At 32.8% G+C, this 25,359-nt stretch overlaps 1 protein-coding gene across 12 annotated transcripts in view; it reads left to right on the top strand.

Moving 5' to 3' along the window:
- PCDH15 (protocadherin related 15) overlaps positions 1-25,359 on the top strand; it is a gene marked incomplete at both ends in the record, with an annotated part of 726,342 nt that overhangs the window by 620,466 nt on the left and 80,517 nt on the right. For all 12 annotated transcript variants that reach the window (XM_081268810.1, XM_081268808.1, XM_081268818.1 and 9 more), the window contains one exon: positions 15,114-15,241. In XM_081268810.1, coding sequence (XP_081124936.1) covers positions 15,114-15,241 — 128 coding nt within the window. The remainder of the gene's footprint in view (positions 1-15,113; positions 15,242-25,359) is intronic.

Here is a 25,359-nt window from a genome sequence, read left to right as displayed (position 1 = left end):
CTCTAGAATTGCTCTTTTGGTTTAAAATTTCTGTGGCTTTTCTGGATCTTTTATATTTCTAAATGAATTTTAGAACCATTTTTTCTAGGTCTGTGAAGATTATCATTGGCATTTTGATGGTAAATTACATTGAATCTGTATATTGCCTTTGATAATATGGATATTGTAGCAATATTATTTCTTCCTGACCATAAACATGGGAGGTTTTTCCATCTTCTTATGTCTTCTTCAGTTTCTTTTTCAGTGTTCTATAGTTTTCATTGCAGAGGTATTCGTCTTCTTGGTTCTACTTATTCCTAGGCACTTTATTTTTAAGGCTATTTTGAATATGACTATTTTCCTGAATTTTTTTTCTTGGAAGATTCACTATTATTGTACAGGAAAACTACTGATTTTTGTATGTTGATTTTTTTAACCTGCTACTTTGCTGAATTTATTTATTCATTCTAGCAGTCTTCTGGTGGAGGCTTTTAGATCTTCTTTTATTATCCCTTATATTTATTTGTTTAAGAAAATAGATTTCTGGAACCTGGATTTTGATGACTACATTGTGAAGAAATTGTTTCATATTTTTCTCTGTCTTCTTTATTTGAGTAAATCTGTATTTAGACTTGGAGGCTGGACTAATCTAGGTACTTTTTCTTTTTTTAATAAATAAATCATATGGTTTTTGCTTCTTAGACATTAAGTCTCTTTGGTTATCTTTTTGTGACTTATAGTCATTCCTAGACAATTGACTACTTCATTTCAGTTATTCAGTATACACTAGTCAAAATACTGCTTTAAAGAGAAATTTTTCTTTCTCAAATATTTGGTTAACTTAATGTCCAGTTCACATAGGAAAGAGAATTTTTTTGCTTATTTACTGGTTTTCAAAATTTGGGTTGATTCTCTATCATGTTCAAAGTAGGACCCCTGAGATAACATATTTTCGGTTTATGACCATATCATCCCTTTGCAACTATAATATTCAGTTCCGTTGTAGCTTAAAAATGGGGAGAAGCAACATGAAAATAGAGGGTGAGTCTGTGCTCCTATAAAACCTCATTTACTGAAGGGGGCTTGGGCTAGTTTGCGCATCAAATTTTCACTCACTTGCTTTAGGCTTTTCATCCAGGGCTTCTATATATGTTACCTTTCTTTACTGCTAGCTTTATCATTATCATTAATCATCTTAGGAAGTAGTACATAATATGATAAACATGTAAATGCATGAATGTATTGATGCATGTTGAAAAATAGATAGACACTCTATTTGCCAGATATAAAATATATGCCTGAAAACCATGCCTCCAGTGCTTTGATCCTGTGTACCTTGATTCTGTGCTGGGAATGGTGAATGAATAATTACTTTAAATTGCCCAAAGACAGAGGCAACACCTCCCCTTTTTCTCAGTGTGAAGCTGCCCATCAAAAACTGCCCAGTTGATGGTGATGCCCTGCTCATAGGAGATTCTGTGCTAGCTACGAAATTTATAAGTTCAATAGCCTTGGATTCAAAAACCAGCTGCCCAGAGGTAAAGAGTTATGGCTGCAAGTTGATAAGCCCTAATGGGACTGTTTTACCCACAACTTTGGTTTTGTTTATCTTGAAGAAGCATTCTTAAAATAAATCCTCTTGATGTTTAAACCTACATAATAAACGTGCTGAACCTCCTCCTTGTCAGTCTCTCAGTAAATGGAAATCCAGAAATTACCCTGTGACATATTTCTTTGGAGGGAAAATTGTATTTAGATTATTTTCTACAACACACTCATTCCCCCTAAAAGAAGAATTGTGGAATATGATATACATTTCCATTTGAAGTTTTATGTTGGATATTACAGTAAAAACACTGTCTATGTTTGCAGGGTAACATGAATTCATGTTTGAGACCTACCAGGTAAACCTAGAGGGAAAAAGATGAAGCAATAATTTTATGATGACTGTTGTCAAGCAGAATTGCAGCCACATCTAAATAAGTTGTACTCCTAGAAATGTGTAGACAGACAACCTGTAAATATTATTCAAGGTCCGGATTTGGGACACATGTGAATGCTAGTTTTCTTAGATCCTGTAAAGTAGGATCACCTGAATGTGTGATAATGATGCTAGAGGCAAAAACTAGAGACCAACTCTGAATTCATCCTAAAATGTCAAGCTGGAATTAATTGAAATGCACTGCCAAAATTAAGTTGGGGCAGGAGCACACTGATTCTGAAAGCACCCCCTTTGACAACATTGTTTTTAAACACAGGGCTGACCAGGAGTATTCAAACATTTCATAACTGCAAAATTTAAGTAGAAACTTCTCTGTAAACCTTAATTACACTTCCTCCTCAATCTCAAGGTCAGATAATGGCTTGTCTGAGTGGTTGGAAAAAAAAATACAAGCTGCCAATGAACTCAGGAGGAGGGAGATTCAAAAAGAGGAAACAGGAAGATATGTCCAATTTATGAATAAGTCTGAAAAATTAAGCCTAGATTGTGAAGGGTTTTAGTATCAGACTAATGTTATGCAAATATGCAGCAACTGTATCATCATGCAATCCATATCATATCTGACTTTGCTAATTGAACATCAGCTCTGCTTACTCCACCTCATCAACCTGGATCTGTAGCCTTTTTGTTAGTTGTTTAGGTAGTCATTTCTACAGATAGAGTCAGTCCACTGTTTCAAACAAGATAATGTGCTTTGAAGCTCACAGTCCTTGATATTGTAAGGACTACTCTGAAAACCTTTGGGGATCTCTCTGCATCCAATAAAGCCTGAAATAAAGTGTTCATTCTTTTGTCTTCATTCATTATGAACTCTCTGGTCCTCCTTCCCAGTTTTAATCTTTCTTATTTCCTTTTTAGTCTCAATTGACAGGTATCCACATTTACTTTTTTGGCTGCCTTAATGACCACTAATTTCAATTAAATGATTATCTTCAATTTACCAGGAAAAGATAGACATACATGCATTGTTCTTTCTAATACATTACTTCAAAATTATGTGATTCATTTTGTTTTTGTTCACATGCTTTATCTCTCCAGACCAACTCAATGTCTGCTGAGTTCACAAAGTAAAATGTTATTTGTCCCAAAGAGGATCCTGAATTGAGGAGAATCTCTATAGAAACTTACATCAGTATTTTTTTTCTGCCACAAAGCTACCTCTATGCTTTTAATTTTTATGTACTAAAAATGCGATCAATGCAACTTTATGACTTAGATTGATTTATATAATTCCACAACTGAAGAAGCAATTTTTGTTTCATAGTAAAATTGTAATTAACTTTAAATGTGAAAGAGAAAAGCAAAGCTTCTTATAAATATGTCATTGTGTTTTGATTCAATAAGTAGACTTTCAATTGAGAATAAATGACAGAACAATTAAGATAAAGCTTAAACTGGTGATAAAAAAAACAACTCAAATGCCATTGATTTCATTTTATGGTTTTAGCTTTAGGGTACAAGCTTGTAATACATTTCATTTACTTGACTTTTCTGTTTTCAAACAGAAGGCCTATGACAAATAATGCTGATGACTCTTTACTTGTTATTGACTGACTTGCAAAAACATTTTTCATATAAGTTGACTAACAATATTGAAGTATGTCACATTATATATTTTTCATCCTAAATTCCCAGGAATGATGCATGCAGTATATTTGTGGTACAGTTGCATGGCCACAGTTCTGGAAACTTCATTGATAATTTATTACTTTAAAACTTGGAAACCAGTTTATAAAGATTAATTTAATGTCATAGTATTTTGTGTCAAACATTCAATGCATCATATTTAACATACATTTGAAACAATTATATTTTAATGAAACAAAGATTTATTTCAGAATACTCATGGCATAAAAATATTTACTCCAAAAGCACTACATTGTCAAGAATAAGTTTTCTTAGAAATGTGATTTAAAAATGGTTTGGATTTTATTAATACATTCATAAAACCAAGTACATTGAGGCAGTGCTATTTTGTTGACGCCCAAATTGGTCTGTAAAACAATAGCAATAATGTTTGATCAACCTTTTTTAAACTAAATGACAAATTATGATTGTATATTTCTGCATATATGATATAAAGAAAATCATGTTTCATGAAAAAAGCATTTTATATTGCTTCTGTTAAAATTAAAGTTTGTAAGAGGTTAGGAGTACATAAAACATTTCTCTTTAATTATGCCTTTAGTTATGCCCAGCTCTAAAATCAGAAGATGTAATTTGTTTCCTTCTTGAGAATATTTTTCTAATTAATATAAGTAATGTATAGTTAAGAACTTAAATTTCACATTTTCTTTTTTTTCCATTTGCAGTGCTGAAGATGAACCTGGGGTCTTGCGTATATTAGGCAAGCAAGTGCTCTAAGATTGTTTATAACCCCAGGCCAATAAATTAAAATTTCTCATAAGCTACTTTAGTCCAAATTTAAAATGAGTTTCAAAGTCAAGATCATTTATTGAATATCAAATATTTTTGCAAACTTATATGCTGCTTTTAAAGTAGCAATCATTTTATTCATCATGAGGCTCCAGAACCACACAATGGAAACTCTACATCTCTTGCTTCACAAAGAACTCCTACTTCAATAGAAACAAACTAAACCCTATTTAATGCACAAGAAACCAGCACAGGACTGAAATCTGTTAAATTATATATGTCATTTCAATATTGTCATTTATAGACATAGAAAATTAAAGCAACTATGTGAACAACACATGCATGAAAGGCATTTTATCCACAGAAAATAACAGGAGAATTTAGCAGAATTTTATGCTAAATCACCTTAATTCTTTATTATTGTTTATGGATTCTAGCACTGGACATTTTGTCTATTGTTACTTAATCATGATTTTGTCTCAACTGCAAAGTAAGCAGCACTGTTTTTTTCAATAATTTGCTAAATATTGCGTGTAGTTATTATATTTGTTTTTACTTATTTGACTCATTATGGAAAATGGATAGTCAATTTTTTCTCTTAATTTAATGTTTTATTTTGAGCAGTAGTAATAAGTAGCTGAACTCACTGATTCTTTGTTTCGAGATAAAAGAAAAAAATTCCCATTATCTAAACAAAACTAAATTTCAGCATTATGTTTAAATAATGAGAACGAAGTACAAGAAAAGTTACTTTAAAAAGGAATGTAAATAGGAATGAATCTTCAGAAGATTCATTGTCTCAACTTTAGTGGGTCTTTCAATTCTGCTAGACATCTTCTAGGTCACTGCTTTTCTCAATTTGCATATTGATTGAGTTATTTTCACTTAATTTCAAGGAATAACTATACCTTAATGTCTTTCCTAGCATTGTTCTCTCTTTTGAAAATGTCCTTCATTGTTTTCCTGATCCACTCCCAATTATTCTACAAGACTCAGTTTAAGTCATCCAATTTTTGTAACTTGGGAAAAAAAATACATCTCGCCTGTGATTTCTTCTCAAAGGCAAGGATGTGATATTATTCAATTTTATATTATCCTAGTTTTCATCATAGGATCCCAGGTGCTCTATGGGTGATCAGAAAAGATAACATTTGAGATGAATCCTAAAAGAGAGGGTCATATAAATATCATTATGGAAGAGAAGTTACATTTCAGGGGACAGTTGACTGCACAATACAGAATTTGTCTAGTAAATGATATTAATTTCATGTGATAATATTTTCTGTCAAAAAATGCTCTCAATGATTTATTTCTCTCCTGAGCTTTACATTTTGGTTTTGGTTTTGCTGATGGAGATTAAACACAGGGCCTCACATATGTTAGGCATATAGTCTACTACTGAGCCATACCTGCAGATCTTCAAACTTATCTTTTTGACATTTATTATTTATATGAAAGCTCATATTACATCTAATCATATGTTGTTATGAATAACTGGAAAAAAACGTATATAATTTCCCCCTGGAATAATTAATAGCATCATAATTTTATAGTTCCTCTTGTGAACTATGAATTGTATATGATTTACAGTCATTTAATGAGGGAAACATATGAAGTGATAATTAAATCCTAAATACAAAGTCAAATAACCAAATGTAGGGCATTGCAGGAAAAAAGTAGCAAATATATGTACACCAAGAGTGACTGAGACTCAGCATTTTTGATCCTAAAATGAGGTTTCCTACTATTATCTTAGGTTATATTACATGGATTGATAAAGGCTTTTGGGGTCATCTAATTGTTATTACTCTACTAAGACTAATGTCCTTAATTTCAATTATGTACAATCAGAATGATTTATACAAGAGACATGACTTTTATTTGGGGGACATATCTAATATGATTTTTGTTTCCCATCATGTGGCCTCTGAAGTATTATTTTCATGTCATACAGGTCATGAAGAATGTTAAATTTATTAATAAATGTTCAGCTTTTGATATGCATAGTACTATCTCAACTATCTACATAATGAGATCTTTGTCTTTAAGGAGTTCATATTTTAGTGGAGATACTATGATACTTGAGTAGAAAAATATATAGCGGCATAAAGAAGCATGTGACCAACTAATATATGAGAGACACAGACATGGAGGATTTGAGACTGAAGAATTTCCATGGTAGACTAAATAGTTTCTTCATTGAGATAGGAAAGGGAAACTTGAAATAATAACTGGTTTTGTATAAGTTGATACATTCTGATTAGGATAGGTGGAAGCAGAAAGAAAGAATTCAGGGAGAATATTAGAAGTGAAACCTTGGGGGAGAAAATTTTTATGGTATCTGGAGAATAGTGAGTATCATAGCAGTAACAAAAAATTAGTAAAGAAGAGAAATTGGGAAGTAAATGAGTAAAAGACATCATAAAGTATATTCTTAAAATATGGATCTTTAAACTACTTGATGATACTCACTATAGATGTTTGCTTAAAATGATAGTTTTTGTGTTCTTTCCATAAACTGAATTAAGATATTTAGAAATAGAAAATGTAGTCTAAATAGAAAGTGACCTGTGTTTTTGTTCATTTGCTGTTTTGTTGCTTTACAAATATTTGAAATACTGAGACAGAGAATGAATGGATGTAATTTTATATTTTTTTCTCAGTAACATAAAAAATTAGCGCAGCATGTGCTATATCATGGAAAGAGAGAAAATGAATACTAAAAAGAATAGGTTAGATCTGAACTTTTTTATACTTTTAATCCATGAAGATATGACCTAAAACCCACAGAGAGAATAATTGAGTTTCCACAGATCTGCTGAACACGCCATAAGAAGGACTAAAACCTCCAGGCCTGATGGAGCACACCTGTAATCCCAGCTCAGAAAGCTGAGGCAGGAGGATCACAGAGTTTGAAGCCAGCCCAAAACTTAGTGAAGCCCCAACGAATTTAGCGAGATCCTGTACCAAAATAAAATATTAACAAAAGGGCTGGAGATGTGGTTCAGCACTTAAGCACTTAAATTCAATCCCTGGTTACCATCCCTTTTTCCCAAAAAGGGCTTAAAGCCAGGACACAAAAAAAATACTCTTCTTACATATTTAGAAGGAATATGGAATAAAGAATAAGAGGAAAACTGACTGTGCTTGTAACAGTAGGATCTTTTTGGTCAAGTAAATGAATGATCTTAAAAAAGAAGCCAATCATGATGTGCTGTTTGCATTCACTGAGTTAACTCAGATCCAACGACTTACTTATAGACTGTTGAAAAATATCAAGTTTCCAGAGCCATCTGGCTTTGTCTCACTAGATTGAATGACTAAATAGTCATTGAAGATCTCAGTGGAGAAAAGTAAAATTTGTATAATGATGGCCTGTTAGCCACAGTAGAGGAGGGGATCAAAAAAAGCAGAGAGCCAAGCATGGTGGTGCACGCCGCCTATAATCCCAAAGACAGGGGAGGCTGAGGCAGGAGGATCTTGAGTTTAAAAGGAGCCTCAGCAAAAGCAAGGCACTGAGAAACTCAGTGAGACCCTGTCTCTAAATAAAATACAAAATAGGACTGGGGATGTGGTTCAGTGGTCCAGGTCCCCTGAGTTTAATCCCTGGAGAATGGAAACCAGGCCATAGTGGCACACTCCTGTAATCCCATTTACTCCGGAGGCTCTGCAGAGGATCAAAAGTTCAAGGCCTCTCAGGAATTTTGTAAGACCCTCTTTCAGAATCAAATAAAGAGTAAAAAGAACTGGGGATATAATTTAGTGGTAAATCACCTGCATGCAGGAGTCTCTGGGTTCAATCCCTAAATATTTAAAAAATAATAAAGTCAGAAAATGACTAGAACATCAGATATTCAAAAAATATTAGGACAAAGGAAAGTATTTTGGATGGTACTTAGTTGGGTCTCAGTGACAACAGTTAATGGCAATTATTATTATTTTTTTCTTTTTAAAAGCTGATAAGTTCAAGAAAACAGGGAAATGAATATGCCTAGATAAAGAATATCCTGATTTTATCTTCATAAAAGACAAAAATTAAAATTTAATTTGATTTTTAAACCTTTTCTGATTTTATTAATGTTTACATTTTTATGAAACATGTATTTGAATTTAGTTCACAAATTATGTCAATACAAAGGCAGAAAATGAGAATTTTATGATTCAAAGATAAGAAACATAAATGTATCTTGTCATTCTTTTTAATCATTATTCAGAAAACAAATCTAGTAGTCAATCCTTTCAAATCTAATTTATTTTTCTATTCCTAGGAACTTTTATAAGCTCAATTAATCAATCTTATTCATGTTTTTATCCCTAGTCGTATATTGTACCTAATTAGTCCCCTATGTAATATCTTAAAAAAATAATTACAGACAAGCAGTTCAAAGAAAATCATTATTTTAAATGCTGTCACTTTCCATTCTGTAAGCTGTGGTCAGTTCTTTATTTACAGAATATTCTTACCATCAAGATTCCTAGGCAAAGATTGCTGTGTTTAAGTTTTATGCTTTATTAAAATGCATAAAAATGTTAGGAGCCTGAATCAGGCCAGGGACTCAATTTTGTTTATATTAGATGATAGTGCATAAATACTAAATATAGATGGCAGTAAAGAGCCTTTATCATTAAAAATCAGTTTTACCAAAACTTTTATAACTCAGATAACTTAACAAGTAAGTTGTTACTGTTCAAAATTACCTTAATACAGCAACTGAAAAAATGCAGATGCTGAAAAATTTGTATTCAACTAATTGTTTAACATGTCTGACTTTACTATTATATAAGCCTGAAATTTTCCTGATTTTTCTATTATCTTTCTCATTTTTTGTAAATTTTAGAATTTGTAACTTTTCTATTAGACTAAATATGTCTATATATCATAAACTGAGAATTTTAAGTGTGATAGTGTTTACAAAGTACTTATGGGAACACAGGAAGCACTTAAAGCGCTATTATAATTGCTCTGAATTCTGTGAATACCCAATGGTTGTAGGTTGTGAAATGTTAGGAGACTAATCAAGTTATCTTTGGGGCTCTTTAGATTTGGGTTCCACTTTCTTAATTGATAATCAAATATTATGTATACAAAATTATAAATATTTTTCCCCAAAATAGTGGTCAAGATAAATGCAATTATGCATGGTATTAATGAGAAATATACTAAAATTTAGTACTAGATTAAATGCTGCAACACAGAATGGAAAATTTCCTTCATCTAAGTTTTTCAGTAACTTAGGAGGGAAATTCCAACCCTTTTCTATACATAGATATGAACTACTTTCGCAGGTATAGAAGACATTGGTCATTCCTGATGGCTCTTGGAGTGGATATTTAGTTGGAAACAACCTAACCCACTTTCATACCAAGAAGAATTTACCAGAACACTCCTTAGCTTGCGTTATCAAAACAAAACCTGAATAGGATCTAAGGCAGGACAAAGACTGGGAAAATTCAGCAATATTAGAATCCCAAATAGACATTTTTTTGAGGCAGTTCTACCAAGACAGCTGGAGTCAAAGACAAGCAAGTGGCAGTCAGCTCAAGAATGGAAACTTTGAAGGGAAGGGAATCTTCATGACCAAGGTTGAATTATTTCCTCTTGGCTGGAGGTCAACTGGAGAATACACTTGAACCAGGCCAGTGACTCAATTTTGTAATTTTTTTTTTCCATACAGTAATTTACAGTCCCACTTATATCACATGAAGTGTGAATAGTAATGCTGGAGGGAAAATAGAAATCTACATCCAAAATAAAGCAGAAAGGGATGTTAATAGTCAGAAAAAAAAAGAAAACAAACAAATAAATAAAAAATACCCATACACATGAACACACACACACAACAACCACAAAACTACTCTACCATTTCAAAAAAAAAATATTTAGGACTCAATTGTGTTTAACTAGAAAGCTTGGGTGGGTGATATGGAGAATTGTGTGAAGAGTGGGCTATTATTTAAAAGTTACAGTGCTAGATTTTTACTTTCTATCATAATGAAAGTTTTAATTTCTATTTTTACTGACTGGTCCCCCCAAATACAAGTAGCTGATTACCTGAGCTTTCAAAATTTACAAAGCTTTGTTGCTTCAAAAATTGTGTTCAGTGGATTCAGCAAAATATTTGGATTGAATGGCTTATTACAAGAAATATGAACCCCTAGTTGATAAGTATTCATTAAATATTTTTCAAAAACTACATTAAGTGGGGATAATGGCATTAAATAGTTATAATTAAATTACTTCACTTTAAATTGCTTCTAAAATTTCTGCAAAAATACAATTATTTAATACTTTGTATGCCACATGACTAATGAACTAAGCAAAGATATACAGATAATTAGGTTTTCTTTTGCACAATCACTTATCTATTTAGTCATTGTTTTGTGGTTAAATCTTCACAAATAAATAACATGTATCTTAGAAAATGTCTTCTTACAAATAAGCAAAGTAGAATGCAAATTCTTATTTATTTCAGGGGGGAAAAATGTATGCTTTCAGCCAGGCTTCTTGATTCAGAAAAAGTAAAGATATATAGTAGGTATTCCCAGACTATTCAGATAACAATGATGACATTTTAGAAAAGTGTAGAAAGAACCCAATGAAGTTTATTTCAATATATATTTTTTTAATTTTTTGCATGCATTGTTTTATAACTTTTGTTTTCTTTACACTTCCAGTTTTCCAACTTTACATTAATTTTTCCTTATTTAGAAAAGTAATAAGAATAAAATTAGAGAAAATGTATAATGAAGAAAATTAAGATGATATATAATTGTACATTTTTACTATTTAAAAAATTCCATGTTTCCCAGTTATTGCTATGCATTCACACACATATGTACAAATTTTAATAATATGTGCTTTGTTTAAAATCATGGCTTCACTCTTTATACTTGGTATTGTATCCAAAATATTTTTCTGTCATTGAATATTCTTCAAAAACATTATTTTAATGATTTTGTAATATTTCAACATGTGAATGAAACATAATTTAGATGTAATTAACATATATAATTCCAACATGTGGATCAGAGCACAGTCACCTCTTTCTGTGCTAGTAAAAATCTAGTTTGCTTTACAAGTATCAGAAGTATTCAATTATATGGAAATAAAATTTCTCAGATTGCATTCATACTATTTCTAAATATTTTATGCTTTTATGAGGTGAAGGTGAGGGATGTTTTCAACTATGGGCATAAGAAAACACTTCCTTAGTCCATTTTTAAATGTGACTAATTTAATTTCAGTCAAATTAACCACTATTTTTTTATATGGTTTGGATGCAGATTTTCATTCATTAGTCCCATTTTATCACTCTATATTTTTAACACCAAGTTTTGTAAATATTTAGAAAGTTTTGGAACTTTCTCAGTGAAATGTTAATCCTTGTGGTTTTAGATGGAAAAGCATACTCAAATACTACCTATCTAAAGACAAGCAAATTCTCCTTCTTTATTTTTCAATTTCTTTGGGAGAAGGCAGGGGAATATTGACATAAACTGTCCTGCTCGCTATTCGTTCAAACTCAAAAATTCCAGAGAGATTTCAAGACTCTATTGGATCTTAGAAATGGCTCACACTGTGGTTTGTGGAAGGTTTGTGGTGATCTCTACATAGGGGAAGAAGGAGGATGTGCATGTACATACACAGTCATATCCACAGCATTGCTCACATTATCTGTCAGTGATAATAATGTTCAGAGGGTAATACAAGTAGAACCAGATAACCATGTAAGAATTTTAAGAGCCTTCTGTTTCATGCTAACTTTTTTATATGGATTTTTTATGTTTTTAATTAAAAAAAATCATAACTTGTATTTCTTGTTCCACATAGTAATATCTAGAGTGGCTCATGCAAGACAGTCCCTCAAAAGATATATTGAATAAATAATCAATTGATAGAATGAAAAAATGAATGACTGTTAATTTGAATACTTGATTTGATTTAAAGAGTCATACTTGTATTTAGTAAAGTCACTGTGAGGTCAGAATGCAGAACACATTGGAAAAAGATGACAAGGGAAGCAGGTGATATATAATCACACACACAAAGCACCAAAAGACTTGCATACATGGGAATCTAAGGGGTTGTGATAAAAATGACACAAGAAATATTTATTAAGAGCATATTTAAGGGCTGGGGTTGTGGCTCAGCGGTAGAGTGCTTGCCTTGCACATGTGGGACCCTGGGTTCGATCCTCAGCACCCCATAAAAATAAATAAGTGAATAAAGGTATTGTGTCCAAATACAACTAAAAAACAAATATTAAAAAAAGAACATATTTACTTGTTTATGAGGCGAATATATAAAATTTGAGTTTGTAAACTTTTCCTCTTTTTTTCTATTTTTTTTTTTTGGTACCAGGGCTTAAACACTACCATAAGCACCCTGGGGTGCTCAACCACTGAGTAAAAACCCCAGCCCTTTTTACATTTTATTTTTAGACAGAATCTCGCTAAATTACTAGGGCCTCCCAAAATTGCCAAAGCTGGCTTTGAACTTGTGATCCTCCTGCCTCAGCCTCCCACACCTTGGGGATTACAATCATGTGGTACCATGCTGGTGATTTTTTGCATTTTAAATTATCCATTTAATGAAGAATAATGACATCCTTAATTAGTTTAGATTTTGAGACCTCTATCTTATGCAGAATTCCAAAAAGGCACAGCAGATTTAATTTTATGTATTTGTGAATGACAGAGAAAAAATGTGTTATCAGAAAAGTGATATAGTTTAGGATTCCTCCCTTTCTTTAAATATTAAATTTGTAGCTGTTAACTTCTTTGATTCTAGTGGTAAAAATGGTATGTTGCTAAGATAAAATTGGATTTTATTTTGGATAAACTATGATTGATGGTAGCTAACTGAAGGGCAAGCCAGGACTCTAGAACTGAAGAACAGAGAAGCATAATCAGCCACAAACTTTACTTCCCTTTTTTGTCGACCTAGCAAATTTCTCCTCTTTATTCTAGCTTTTTCAGTTCAAGGATTATGAGAAAAAAATGAAGCAGAGGGAAATGAAAAGAGGAGCAACAGGATATGGGCAAAAGCTTAGTGTTTGTCTTATTAAAAAAAAAGTAATGAAAAAATAGCTCTTTCTTTTTTGTTACTAAGACGGGTTCCTCATTAATTATTCAATCAATTCAGATATCCAATATGCCATTATGTATGGCTGTGCTACTAGCTGGTATTCATTACTGAAAGCTTAAGACAGGGCATTTATTACAGGATAAAATATTAAAATAGGTATTTCTAATAAATAGTTTGTAGATCAATTGCCATATATTTATCATAATTAAAATGCATCAGAATAGTTTCCTTAGGCATCATGTTGGAATGCTTATTTTAGTCTACTTTTGCAGAATTGATAATTATTTATTTTCCATTTTATCTGGCTTGGACATTGTTTTTACACACTGGAATCCTTTTTGTATCAGAAACATCACCCTTGGACTAGTGACCGATGCCAATTTCTCACTAATGGGATAATGTGGGGCTGTTTCTAACAGTTGAGAGGAAATGTGTTCTTTATGGTATACTTTATATGATTTAAATGGCAAAATGTAGCATTTATAAATCATATGATAATTATATTTTAAGTTACATTTTTTCACTGAATGTTAGCTTCTAATGCAAACAGTCCTTATTACATGATAAAACTTATTTTCCTTTTATGGCAGTAAGCAATTCACCCAATTGTCTCTAACTTTTAAAATAAGCCGGGCGTGATGGCACATGCCTGTAATCAAACACCTTAGGTAAGCTGAGGCAAAAAGATTGGGAGCTCAAAGCCAGCCTCAGCAACTTAGTGAGGCCCTGTCTCTAAATAAAATATAAAAAAGGGCTGGGGATGTGTCTCAGTGGTTAAGCACCCTGGTTCAATCCCCAGTATCAAAAAAAAAAAAAAAAAAAAAACATTGTAGTTTTAAACGAGGTGATTATTATTGCTAGTTTTATAAATAAGAATAATATATGATATACATGATTTATGGAAATGTGTATTATTTCAGAAGGAGTTTATATATATCTGCCTCTTTAATGTAATTGGTAATGTGTATGAAGTGTTTGTGAACTTTAACCATTGAATCCAGGCACATTTGCACACTGTAATCCTAGTGACTCATAGTCTCAGACAGGCCAATGGCAAGTTCAAGGTCAGCTTCAGCAAGTTAATAAGTAAGGCCCTTATCAACTTAGGGAACACCGTCTCATTTTTTTAAAAATTTAATTAATTAAAAAATTTGGAAGGATAGCAGAGTGAATCAGACATTCTTACCCTATGTACATATATAACTATATGACCAGTGTGATTCTACATCAGGCACAACCACAAGAATGAGAAATTATACTCCATTATATATGATGTATCAAAGTGCATTCTACTATCATGTTTAACTAATTAAAACAAAAACAAAAACAAAAAGGCTGGTGATGTAGATTAGTGGTAAATTACCCTTGAGTTCAATCCCCAGTCCAAAAAAGAAAAAAAGGAAAAATAGCAGCGCACACAGTACTTTAGTGCACAGTACTTTAGCATTCATTATATCAATTAAAATAAAGACATTGTAACCAAAAGAAATAGTGGCAATTTTACATTATTATAACAAAAGCGTCATTATTGATATCCTCTGGATTTGGGGAATTAGGCATCCATTTAGGAATGATATTTATTGTAAGTATGATAAGTGTTTATTTCTATGCATTTGTTTTTCTAATGAATAACCATTAATAAAAAATGTTTTATTTCTTGTCTCCCAGGCAATATAGCTAAAGTATACATTGAGATTCAGGATGAAAATAATCATCCCCCAGTGTTTCAGAAAAGATTCTACATTGGAGGAGTATCTGAAGATGCAAGAATGTTTGCTTCTGTGCTCAGAGTAAAGGTATGAAACAATATACTAAGACACAGCACTGAAGTGAAAGCAAAGGGTTCCAGTTCTGCAGATGAACTATATCCATGTGGTTTGCATTAATTATGTACTTATTCAAATTGTATGAACAAAAGCCTGAAGATTGCAGATATATGAGTTTAATTATTCAAAGTAAGGCACAGATTATTTATATGAGGTGACTATATAAGCAATTTCCTTTTTATTTTCACTAATAAGTGAGAAAAATTATTTTATTTTTTATGATAAATAACATTAAAAAGTTTGTTTTCTTAGTATGTTTTTATGCCCTTCATAGTTTTAATTCAGGATAACTTCAGATTCTCAAAATATAATTTCAAGTGGCAAGTACAAAAATCACTGATTTCCACTTGAAGAAATAATATTTTTAAAATGTTCAATAATTTTGTTCTACAATAATTTTTTGAAATGTAAATGTTTGTTAAATTAATGTAGAAAATAACATTACTCATGTCAATACTTAACTGAAATTTAAAAAATCCTTTCTATTTCAAAAATTATGCCTAACCTATTTAGAATTTTTAAATATAATATTTAAGACTAAAGTTGATGATATTTAATACTTCTCTAATTTTATCAAAATGTTTAAGGAGAATTTAAAAGTTTGACAACACAAATAGTTGCAATAGTTTCATTACCAAAAATTTATGTTAAAACTTTGCATTTTATTGGGGAACAAATTTAAAGTCTATTCATTTTTATTATCAATTACAGTTTTTTTTTGGGGGGGAGTATCTTAATAGTCATTTTCATTGCTAAAAATACACCAACACAAAACCTAAATATCCCTGGTAAATTTAGCTTTGTGTATCTATAGTTTACTTTTTTCCCTACTACTAGGAACACGATGAATATAGTTCTTTTTACAAGTAATTGTATCACATATCAAACATCCTCATAAAGAAAAAGAAATGTCAACCAAGCAAAAAAGATGTGTGTTGTGCTCGGAAAATAGTTCTTCTACAATGCCAATACTGGTACCTGATCTGAATCCCCAGTTTTAACTAAAAGCGTTTCACCTATTTGTCCATCACATTATGTCCAACTTATAAATTAGAGTAACAACCCTCTGTAGCCAATTCTTATCTTTTTTTGTTTTATTCCAATGAATAATTAATTAATTTGGTTCAATTATTTTGTTAACAAATATTTTTGAATGTTTAAAGTGTGCTAAACACTGTTCTAGAGGTTAGATTAAGAACAATAAAAAAACGCTCCTCCCTGAGCAATGCAAATAAACTGTGTAAGATACAAATAGATGAGTAAAATCGGGAACTATTTAATATAAAGTCATGTAGTGATAAATTCTAAAACAAGAACAAAATTTGAGAATGGTGCTGTTTTCAGCTAGAAAGTTTAAAAAGAGATGTCTGCGGGGTGGGGGGGGGGACTTAAATGATGATGTGAGTAAAGGATAAGAGCAAGATTTGTGGAACCTGAGAGAAGGAACTGAATTCCAATGTAAAACCCCTAAAGCCAGTAGGGGCTTAAGAGACCATAAAACTGAGAAAGGCTGGGTGGAGATGAGATATATTCCTTGGGGCTAGAAGATGGGATTTCTTTTCTGTTTTTGTTGGAAAGAAAGTCTTTGAGTAACTTGGAACAATGGTATGACTTAATCCAATGTAAAGGGATTATCCTTGATACCTTGAGGTTGGGAGTTTGTAAAAAACAAAAAACAAAACAAAACAAAAAAACTAACAGTGCTTTTAGAGAGGAGTAAAAGTTGATCCCAGTGCATTACTAGCCCAGATAAAGCATTAGCATGGCTTTAACCATGAGTGGGAGCTGTGGAGATGTTGAGAAGGAAGTCAAAAGAACAAGGATTTGCTAACAGGTTCTACATAGTACCCAGGGAAAATCAAGAATGAGTCAGTTTTGGCTGGGGATGTGGATCAGTTGGTAGAGTGCTTGCTTCATATGCACAAGGCTGTGGGTTCAATCCCCAGTACCTAAATAAATAAATAAATAAATAAAAAAGAATAACTTACCTTTTGTTCTAAAGAAGTCCTTGTCCTTCCCTCAGGTATTGTAATGACAGAAATCAAGAGTTCTTTTGAGTAGACTTTATGTTTATAAAGCTTTTTCAATATGAAAGCAAAGATTTTGACAAGAGTATTGCCATTGCTGATCTAGAGTTAAGAAAGAAATTGTGGACTGAGATGCAATCATCTAGAAAATGCTGTTTAACATTAAAATCCAAAGACTACACCCTGGAAATTTGACACTTAGAGATCAGAAAGAAGAGAAATTGCTCTATGAGGTAGTAGGTATACTTGGAAAATGCAAAGCACAGGAGCCATGTAATGAAAAAGAATGATAAAAAGACAATGCTCAATTGTCAACTGGTACTGTGATTAGAAGGTTCCAGTGTATTTTTACATCACCACTTATGCTAATGGAAGAATACTGTGGTGGAGAAAAGGAAAACAATAATTGAAGTGCTAAAATATTCCATTAAATTGTGTGGTAGATGGCTATATTAAGAAAAATTACTAATTGCATTAGTGCATTTTGTGATATTATAACAACATACCCGAGAATGGGAATTTTTATAATGAAAAGAGGTTTATTTAGCACACAGTTTGGGAGGCTGAAAGCCCAAGAATGGGTGGCCTCATTTATTCATCTTGTGACAAGGGCCTTTTGACTACCTTACAACATGGTACATGTATGCAAGACAGCAGAAATAAGAGAAACAGCCAGGAAAGGTTGACAACCCATTCTTATGGGACTTAATCCAGACCTGACCCACTCCTGCAAAATCAAAAACAAAGCATTAATCCTTTTTGAGGCCCGTGCCCTCATGATGTAATCACCTTTCAATAGGCCCCATCTCCTAAGAATCCACCATGGTCTAAACGAATACATTGAAACCAGGCTTCCAGTTTATGAAAATTTAGGAAATAAAATATCCAAACCATAGCAGTGATGGCATCTGCTTCAAAGGAATTGGGATGAGGTGGTGAAGGAGACAAATTAATGTGAGAGATTGTGATGAAGTAATTTAGTTAGAAGAGCTCAGATTGCACTCTGGATTCCAAGGAAAGAAATGGTTCAACACCGAAAGGACAAAAAAGTTTTCTTGAAAGTAAGACCAGCTCCGAAGGGAGGTTAAATTTTCTCAAAGTGAAGCTTATGTAAGGAGGACAGAGGAAACACAGTGAAACATAAGAGGAAACAAAGAACCAAAATAGAAGCCAGGTGCAGAGCATTTTTTGTGAAACAAGAACAGGAGGCAAGAGATTTAGAGGGGAAGGGATTAAAAGTCTTTCATGATCAATATCATTTTCCATTGCTGCCTTTCAGCTCAAAGTCTGAAATCTTCTCCAGAATTCAATCAGGGTGAATGTGAATTAAGCAGTTCTTCTAATTCATACTTTGGTAAAATATGTTATTGAAAATAGCATGGAATCAAGGCCAGCTATGTTGTGGTTCTTGAAGGAAAGATGATTTGAAAATGTGGATGTAGCCCAGAATTGTGAAAGAGGCTTTTTTATACCATTTGCTTTGAACTAGTACAGTAATATTAGATTTCTTCCACCATGAATGGAAGCTAATTTTTTAGCCTGCCATAAAATTCAGAATGATAAAAGTTAAATTAAAAGAAAATATGCCATGTGTAAGAAAAGGAAGAGGAAACACTGCATAGAATAGGAATGACAAAGTGAGGCTTTGAAATATCAATGGAGGAAGCTACACTAACTTACAATATTGATAGTGGGCTTAGGACTTTTTTTTCAACATAGGCTATAGGAAAATTAACACATTTAAATGAATTATCCAATATAAGTGTTTCAAGGGAGCAAATCCAATATGTTAAAGGACTTATTAGAATTTTTTTAAGCCTACTGTGTGCTGAAAATATAGAGGCAAACAAAACAGAATGTGCCTCTGCCCTTGCAGAGTTAGTAAACAAGAGCCCTTTCCTCACAAAAAAAAAAAAAAAGGAAAAGAAAAAGGAAAAGCACATATGCAATAATTAAATATGAATGGATAAAATACCTCATGTTGTTTGGTTGAGGTTCATACCACAGTGAGTGAAAAATAGGATCTTCACCTGGCATTTAAGGCAAGGTAAGTTTTAGAATATTGGTAACATCAGGATAATTTAGGTGAAGTGTTCTGGTTTTATGTTGTTAGAGTGTGGTAGACACACTTAGTTGACCGTTTCTCCTTCCATTTATTTAACAGAAATCCAATTTTATGCAACTATCTATTATCCTTGGGGATCATATGTTTCAGAGGAGGTAAAACTTATTTTTAGAAAATTGGGCAGTTTGAGGAAGTTTTGATTCTTATTCTGTTTTCCTTGTACATGATGAGCTTGGGCATGGAGAGGTGACTCGTCTTTGAACAACTATTGAACAATAAGGGAGGTCTCTGGAGTTTTCAGACAAAGACACTTTATACCAACATGAAGTCTCAGTTTGGGGCTCAACCATTTGAATGCTCATGTCATTTTCAAATAATTCTTGGATCGTGTTAGAAAGACACAGAATGAAAGGACCAATCCTGAAAGGTTGACATCTACGATGGTTTAATTCTTCAGTCTTTAATTCAAGAAGTCAACATCAGTTAAAAGTATACCCTTAACAAATAACTGGAATAATAAAAAGCAAGGACTAAGGCAGGCATTTGTATATACATGTTCATAAAAGTGTTATTCAAAAAGCTAAAGTGTGTGGTCTGGTATGTAGCTCAGTGGTAAAGTGCTTTCCTGGCACAACTGAGGCCCTGTGTTCAATCCCAAGCAGTGGCCCCTGACCCCCAACCCCCCCCCCCCCCAAAAAAAAGCTAAGATGCTAAAAAGTGGAAACAGTTATTTTGTTTATCTATGGATGAATAAATAGCCACATGTAGTCTATATATACAACTGAATATTATTCAGCCTCAAAGAAAGTAAGTTTGACATGTGCTAAGTGGTAGATAAACACTGAAGACATTATGCTAGGTGAAGTAACCTAGACACAGAGGACAGATATTATTAAGATTCCACTTACATGCGGTTCTTAGAGTAGTAAAATTCAGAGTCAGAAAATACAGTGGTGGCTGCCAGGGGATAGAATTCAGGAAGGGAGAAAATAAGGATCTACTGTCCAGTAGTTACAGGATCACAGTTTGTAAAGAATAAAAAAGTTCTGTATTTGAATGGTAATGATGTCTGCAATATGAGGAGATGCTTAATGATACAGAACTGAACACCTAAATGGCTAAAGTGTAAATGTGTTATACATATTTTTCTACACTGAAAAGTATAACCTAAGGACAGGAGATATCACCTTTATTGATAGAATATGAAAACAATTCTTTTTAAAGCTATTATTCTTAATTAGAATCCATTCCTTTTTATTTGATATGAATGCAGAACTTACATTAAGATGCAGAAGTAAAAGTGTGTATTAGTCAACTTATTTCTCCTGATTCTGTAACTGTGTTTTTGAACATTTTATACTGATGTACCCCCTCAGTAGTATCAGTACTAGATGCAATAGTTGCCAGTGATGCTCATTGTGGGGGTCTACTGCCCCTTCTGAGTTAGCAGAGAACACACACAAGAATCTACAGGATCTTGTTTGTTCAAAAAGAAAGGGCTGGGAATGATTAAGTGCCCCTGAGTTCAATCCCCAGTACCAAAAAGAAAAAAAAAATTAAAGAAGCAACATCTAGATATAGAAAAAATTTCAAAAATGCTACTGTACAGTCAATAATCAATCATATTTTCAAATATTGGTCATTATTTTCTGTGCAAAATAGGGATGATTAAGCTAGGGCTTTGACCATTAACTTTTATTTTGTGTATTAATGGATGACTACTCTGTATATAATAACAATAACTGTTCTGTATATAATAACAATTTATTTGCCTTGATTATTTTTCTGATAGTTGTGAAAAGCTATTTACTTATTTTAGTCATAAAATTCATTTTAATACATAAGTAAGATAAAGCAAGCAATAAATAAAATAAAATTTATTGAAATACAACAATTAAAATAAATGAAAATGTCTACCTAGGAGTGAGGTGCAATTATTCCTTATTGTATCATTTAGGGAAAAAAAGGAAGATAAGTAAAATTTAATAAATTTTCTAATATCCCTCAACCAATCTCCAGTTGTCAGAATTCAAAATTATATCAACCTTAGTTCAAGCTAGTTTCTTGTAACTTATACACTATATTGCTTCCCAGGAGAATTGAGAAGTAGAATCTTGGCACATAGTAACAGGTCATGTTAATTTTCTTCAAAAAAATTAAAGGTAATTAGCAAGCCTACTGATTGGTTTTTAAGTTAAGGTAAGCTTTATTAATTTTGACCTTCTATTAAGATAATATTTTGTCAGCTTTTTTACTATTGTGACCAAAAGACCTGACAAAAACAATCTTAGAGGAATAAAAGTTGATTTGTGGCTCACAGTTTCAAAGTTCTCCATCCATAGATGACCAAAAAGTTAGTGCCAAAGTTCTCCACTGTTTTGGATTGAAGGTGAAGCAGAATATCACAGCAAAAGAAGAAAAGCAGGTCAGGACATGGCAACAAGAAAGCAGAGAGAGCTCCACTCACCAGGGACAAAATTTATACCCCAAAGGCATGCCACCAGTGACCTGTTGTCTCCTCCAGCTACAACCTACTTGCCTAAGGTTACCACACAGTTAGTCCATTCAAGTGGATTAATGCACTGATTAGGTTAAGGTTCTCATAACCCAGTCATTTCAGAATCTTCATTGTCCTACACCTCATATCTAAACCACAACAGATAACAAGTAAGATGTGATTGTAAAAATATCTTTTCAAATAAATAATTTTTCATTTGTTGCAGGTTGTTTAAACTTTAGCAATATCTTCATATGACACAAATATAGAAAAAGATAAATAATCATGAAGATTAATTTAAAAAATCTCAATTATGAAGATATTTTTTAGAAGCTAAAGTAGTAAGAATCCCTTTGTCTATAAATCACAAATATGAAAAACTCACTGTCAGAAAAGAATGAATTAAGTGTGGATTTCATGTCCATTCAAACCAAAAAGATCTTGAACAATGCATTTGTGAATTATTAAAGATGTCAGATTTAAGGAATTTATACAGTAGAAGAAAGTATGTTGAAAAAGCAGTTTTCACATTCCAACTGTTTGTTTTATTTTCTAAATAAGCAGAAAATGGTGATGAGGGATTTTAGCAGAATGACACTGTTGATAGGAAAAAAGTCACATTGATGGTCAGAGGATGCAAATCTTCTCAGTGGCAAAGGGTATAGAGAAGTTAAAGGGTGGCAATGCAGACATTAGGTACACTCTATCTAGACAGAGGCTTCTGAGAGCTTGTGGTTTCCTGCTCTGTGCCTTTTCACCTGGGTCTGATGGAGAGCATTCCCTATACCTTTGTAAGTGTTAGTGTGTGTTCCCCCAAGTAGCTTCTCTTCAACTTACAGATGTGAACACTGCATCACAGGAACAGTAACTCACCTTCCTAAACTTTACAGCTGGTCAGTAGAGAAGCCAGGATCTGCAGCCAATCACTTGAATTATTTTCTGTGTCTGCTCCTTTCTCTCTTTGAGGCGTTATATTCCACTCCACTAGTCTGCAGATGTCTTCTCTCAGTAACATTGCTTTAAGACCAGGTATCCATTAAAGTCTTTAGTTTTTTTCTGATTGTTTGCTTGTTTGTACGCTATTTATCATTAAAATGCCAAGTGCCCTAAGACAACCATTACACTTAATTCTGAAATGCTCATCAGCATGGGTTTCTCAGTATTTGTGGATCATGTCACTGTAAGCTAGTGGGTTATTGGGTTATTTTAAAACGATTTCTAATTTTTTCCCTAGTTATGCACAAAATATATTATAAACAGTGCCAGTCTGAAATAAGGGTCTCACAAAATACTAATTGCAATTCACTTTTGTCATGTTTGAAGAAGCAAGGAAGTATTCAAACCCCTCCCATTGTTTCAAGAGAGAGAGGTGTTTCCTAAAGAGATCTTAAGGTTGTATCCCTTCACATTTTGCCATAGCATCTGACTTTTCACGGTTTGTACTTTCAACAAAGTGAATGTGTATAGGTAACTAATGGTACCTTGCTTTCTTGACTATTACCTTATGATTGAATTACTGTGTGTGTGGTGTAGCAGTTAAAAACACATTATTTTGTCATCACTTGTCTTTGTGCCTGTTTTCCCTACTAGAATTCAGATTTCATATACGTAGGTGTTATGCTTCTCCCTTCAAACTGACTTTTGTTTATGATTTTTTATTTGTTCATTCATTTTTACTTCAAGTCACTCCTTTTGATAAATTACTGGTTTTTGAGTTAACAAAATATACTTTACATAAAATGTTTTGAAGCAAAATTACAGCACAAGGAGTAACATTACCCTTGACCTTCCTGGTATTTCACTTCTTATTAAAAATGAGGAATTTAGATTTGCTAATATTTTTGTCTTTATGAAAGAAAGTCCCATCCCTTTTTTCTATCACCCTATTTTTGTGAATGGAAATGTTTACTCTATTCCATTATATACTGGATATTTGTAAATAGGTTTTGATTTTTATAGGAGCTCAAGATATGGGCTTGCCCTGAGTCTCAGAGGAGACTTTATAGTTGAAATTTGGGCAATCCTCTAACTGTTGAGACTATGGGAAATTTTGGAAATGAACCAAATGTACTTTGCATTGTAAGATGGTCACAAGCTTCACAAGCTTTGGGGGACCAGGATGGAATGTTATGGTTTGGATATGAGATGTCCCCAAAAACTCATATGTGAGACAATGCAAGAAAGTTTAGAGGCAAAATAATTGAGTTATGAGGGCCTTAACCCAATCAGTGGAATAATCTCCCGATGGGATTAATTGAGTGGTAATTGAAGGCAGGTAAGGTTTGTATGGAAGAGGTGGAGAATTTGGGGTGTAGCTTTGGGGTGTGTATTTGTGTTTGGCAAGTGGAGATCTCTCTCTTCTCTTCTCTCTCTCTCTCTCTCTCTCTCTCTCTCTCTCTCTCTCTCTCTCTCTCTCTTTCTGCTTCCTGATCATCATGTGAGATGCTGCCCCTCACTGCACTCTTCAGTCATGATTTCTGCCTCAACTCAGTCCCTGAGGAGCAGAGCCTGCCGTCTATGGACTGTGACCTCTGAAATCTTGAGCCCCAAAATAAGCTTTTCCTCCTCTACAGTTGTTATGGTCGGGTCTTCAAATCACAGTAGTGAAAAAGCTGACTAAAACATGGCCACAGACCATATTGTAGTTGATAATATTTCTGTTGGTTTATGTACTAAATTCTCCAAAGAAAATAGTTGGTACATTTACCGGTTTTAGAAGATGAGTGCAATGCCAGTGATAGCATACTGAATTTCTCTTTGCTTTCCTTTGAACATTCTTCCTTTATTTTCTATCATCTTTCTCTCGATGTGGATCGTGTTAAACTTTATTTATTTTAGAAACAAAATAAATCTTACTTATTTCAGAATACTATGAGTTTACATGAACAGTTCATTTACTAAAATCTATTCTCTTTCTCCACTGTATTCTTTAAAAGAACATTGTTTTCATTAGTCATTATGTTGTACAACAGATCACTTTAACTTATTCCTGCTATATAACTTAAATATTGCATTGCTTTTGGTAGTTCAGGCATTCTAAGTCTGTATTTTGCCTATGTACAAGATAAGAACCATAAAAAAACCATCACCACTTTCTCATGCACAGCATTTTTCCTTAATGGTCTGAACAAGTAAAACATTATAGCTACATTGCTTTTAATACAAGAGGACAGAACCAAGTCTGTTAACATTGTGGACCGAAAAGGAGTCCACAATAAAATAATTCTACATGTGTCTTTTACTCTTTTTTTTTCTCTCTCACTCCTCTCTACACAAGTCAATCATCTTATTGTCCACAGAAGGGAATATCATCATTCATTTCACAGAAACCTAATTTGTGCATGTTGGTTTGAAAGTAGTTTAACTCAGAATGGCCTTTGTTTTCATTCTCTCACATAGAAACGAAACTAATTTTCCCAGTCTATGCTTGTCTGAAAAATGAAGAAAGCTTGGATATTTGAAAGTAGAGGAAAAGTAGCTCTTATAACTGGAAAATTTC

The sequence above is a fragment of the Spermophilus citellus genome (genome assembly GCF_964194105.1).
Source record: "Spermophilus citellus genome assembly, chromosome: 15".
In the NCBI taxonomy this organism is placed as follows: Eukaryota; Metazoa; Chordata; class Mammalia; order Rodentia; family Sciuridae; genus Spermophilus; species Spermophilus citellus.
The sequence above is the reverse complement of the archived record's forward strand: the minus strand, read 5'-3'. Positions and strand labels throughout refer to the sequence as shown.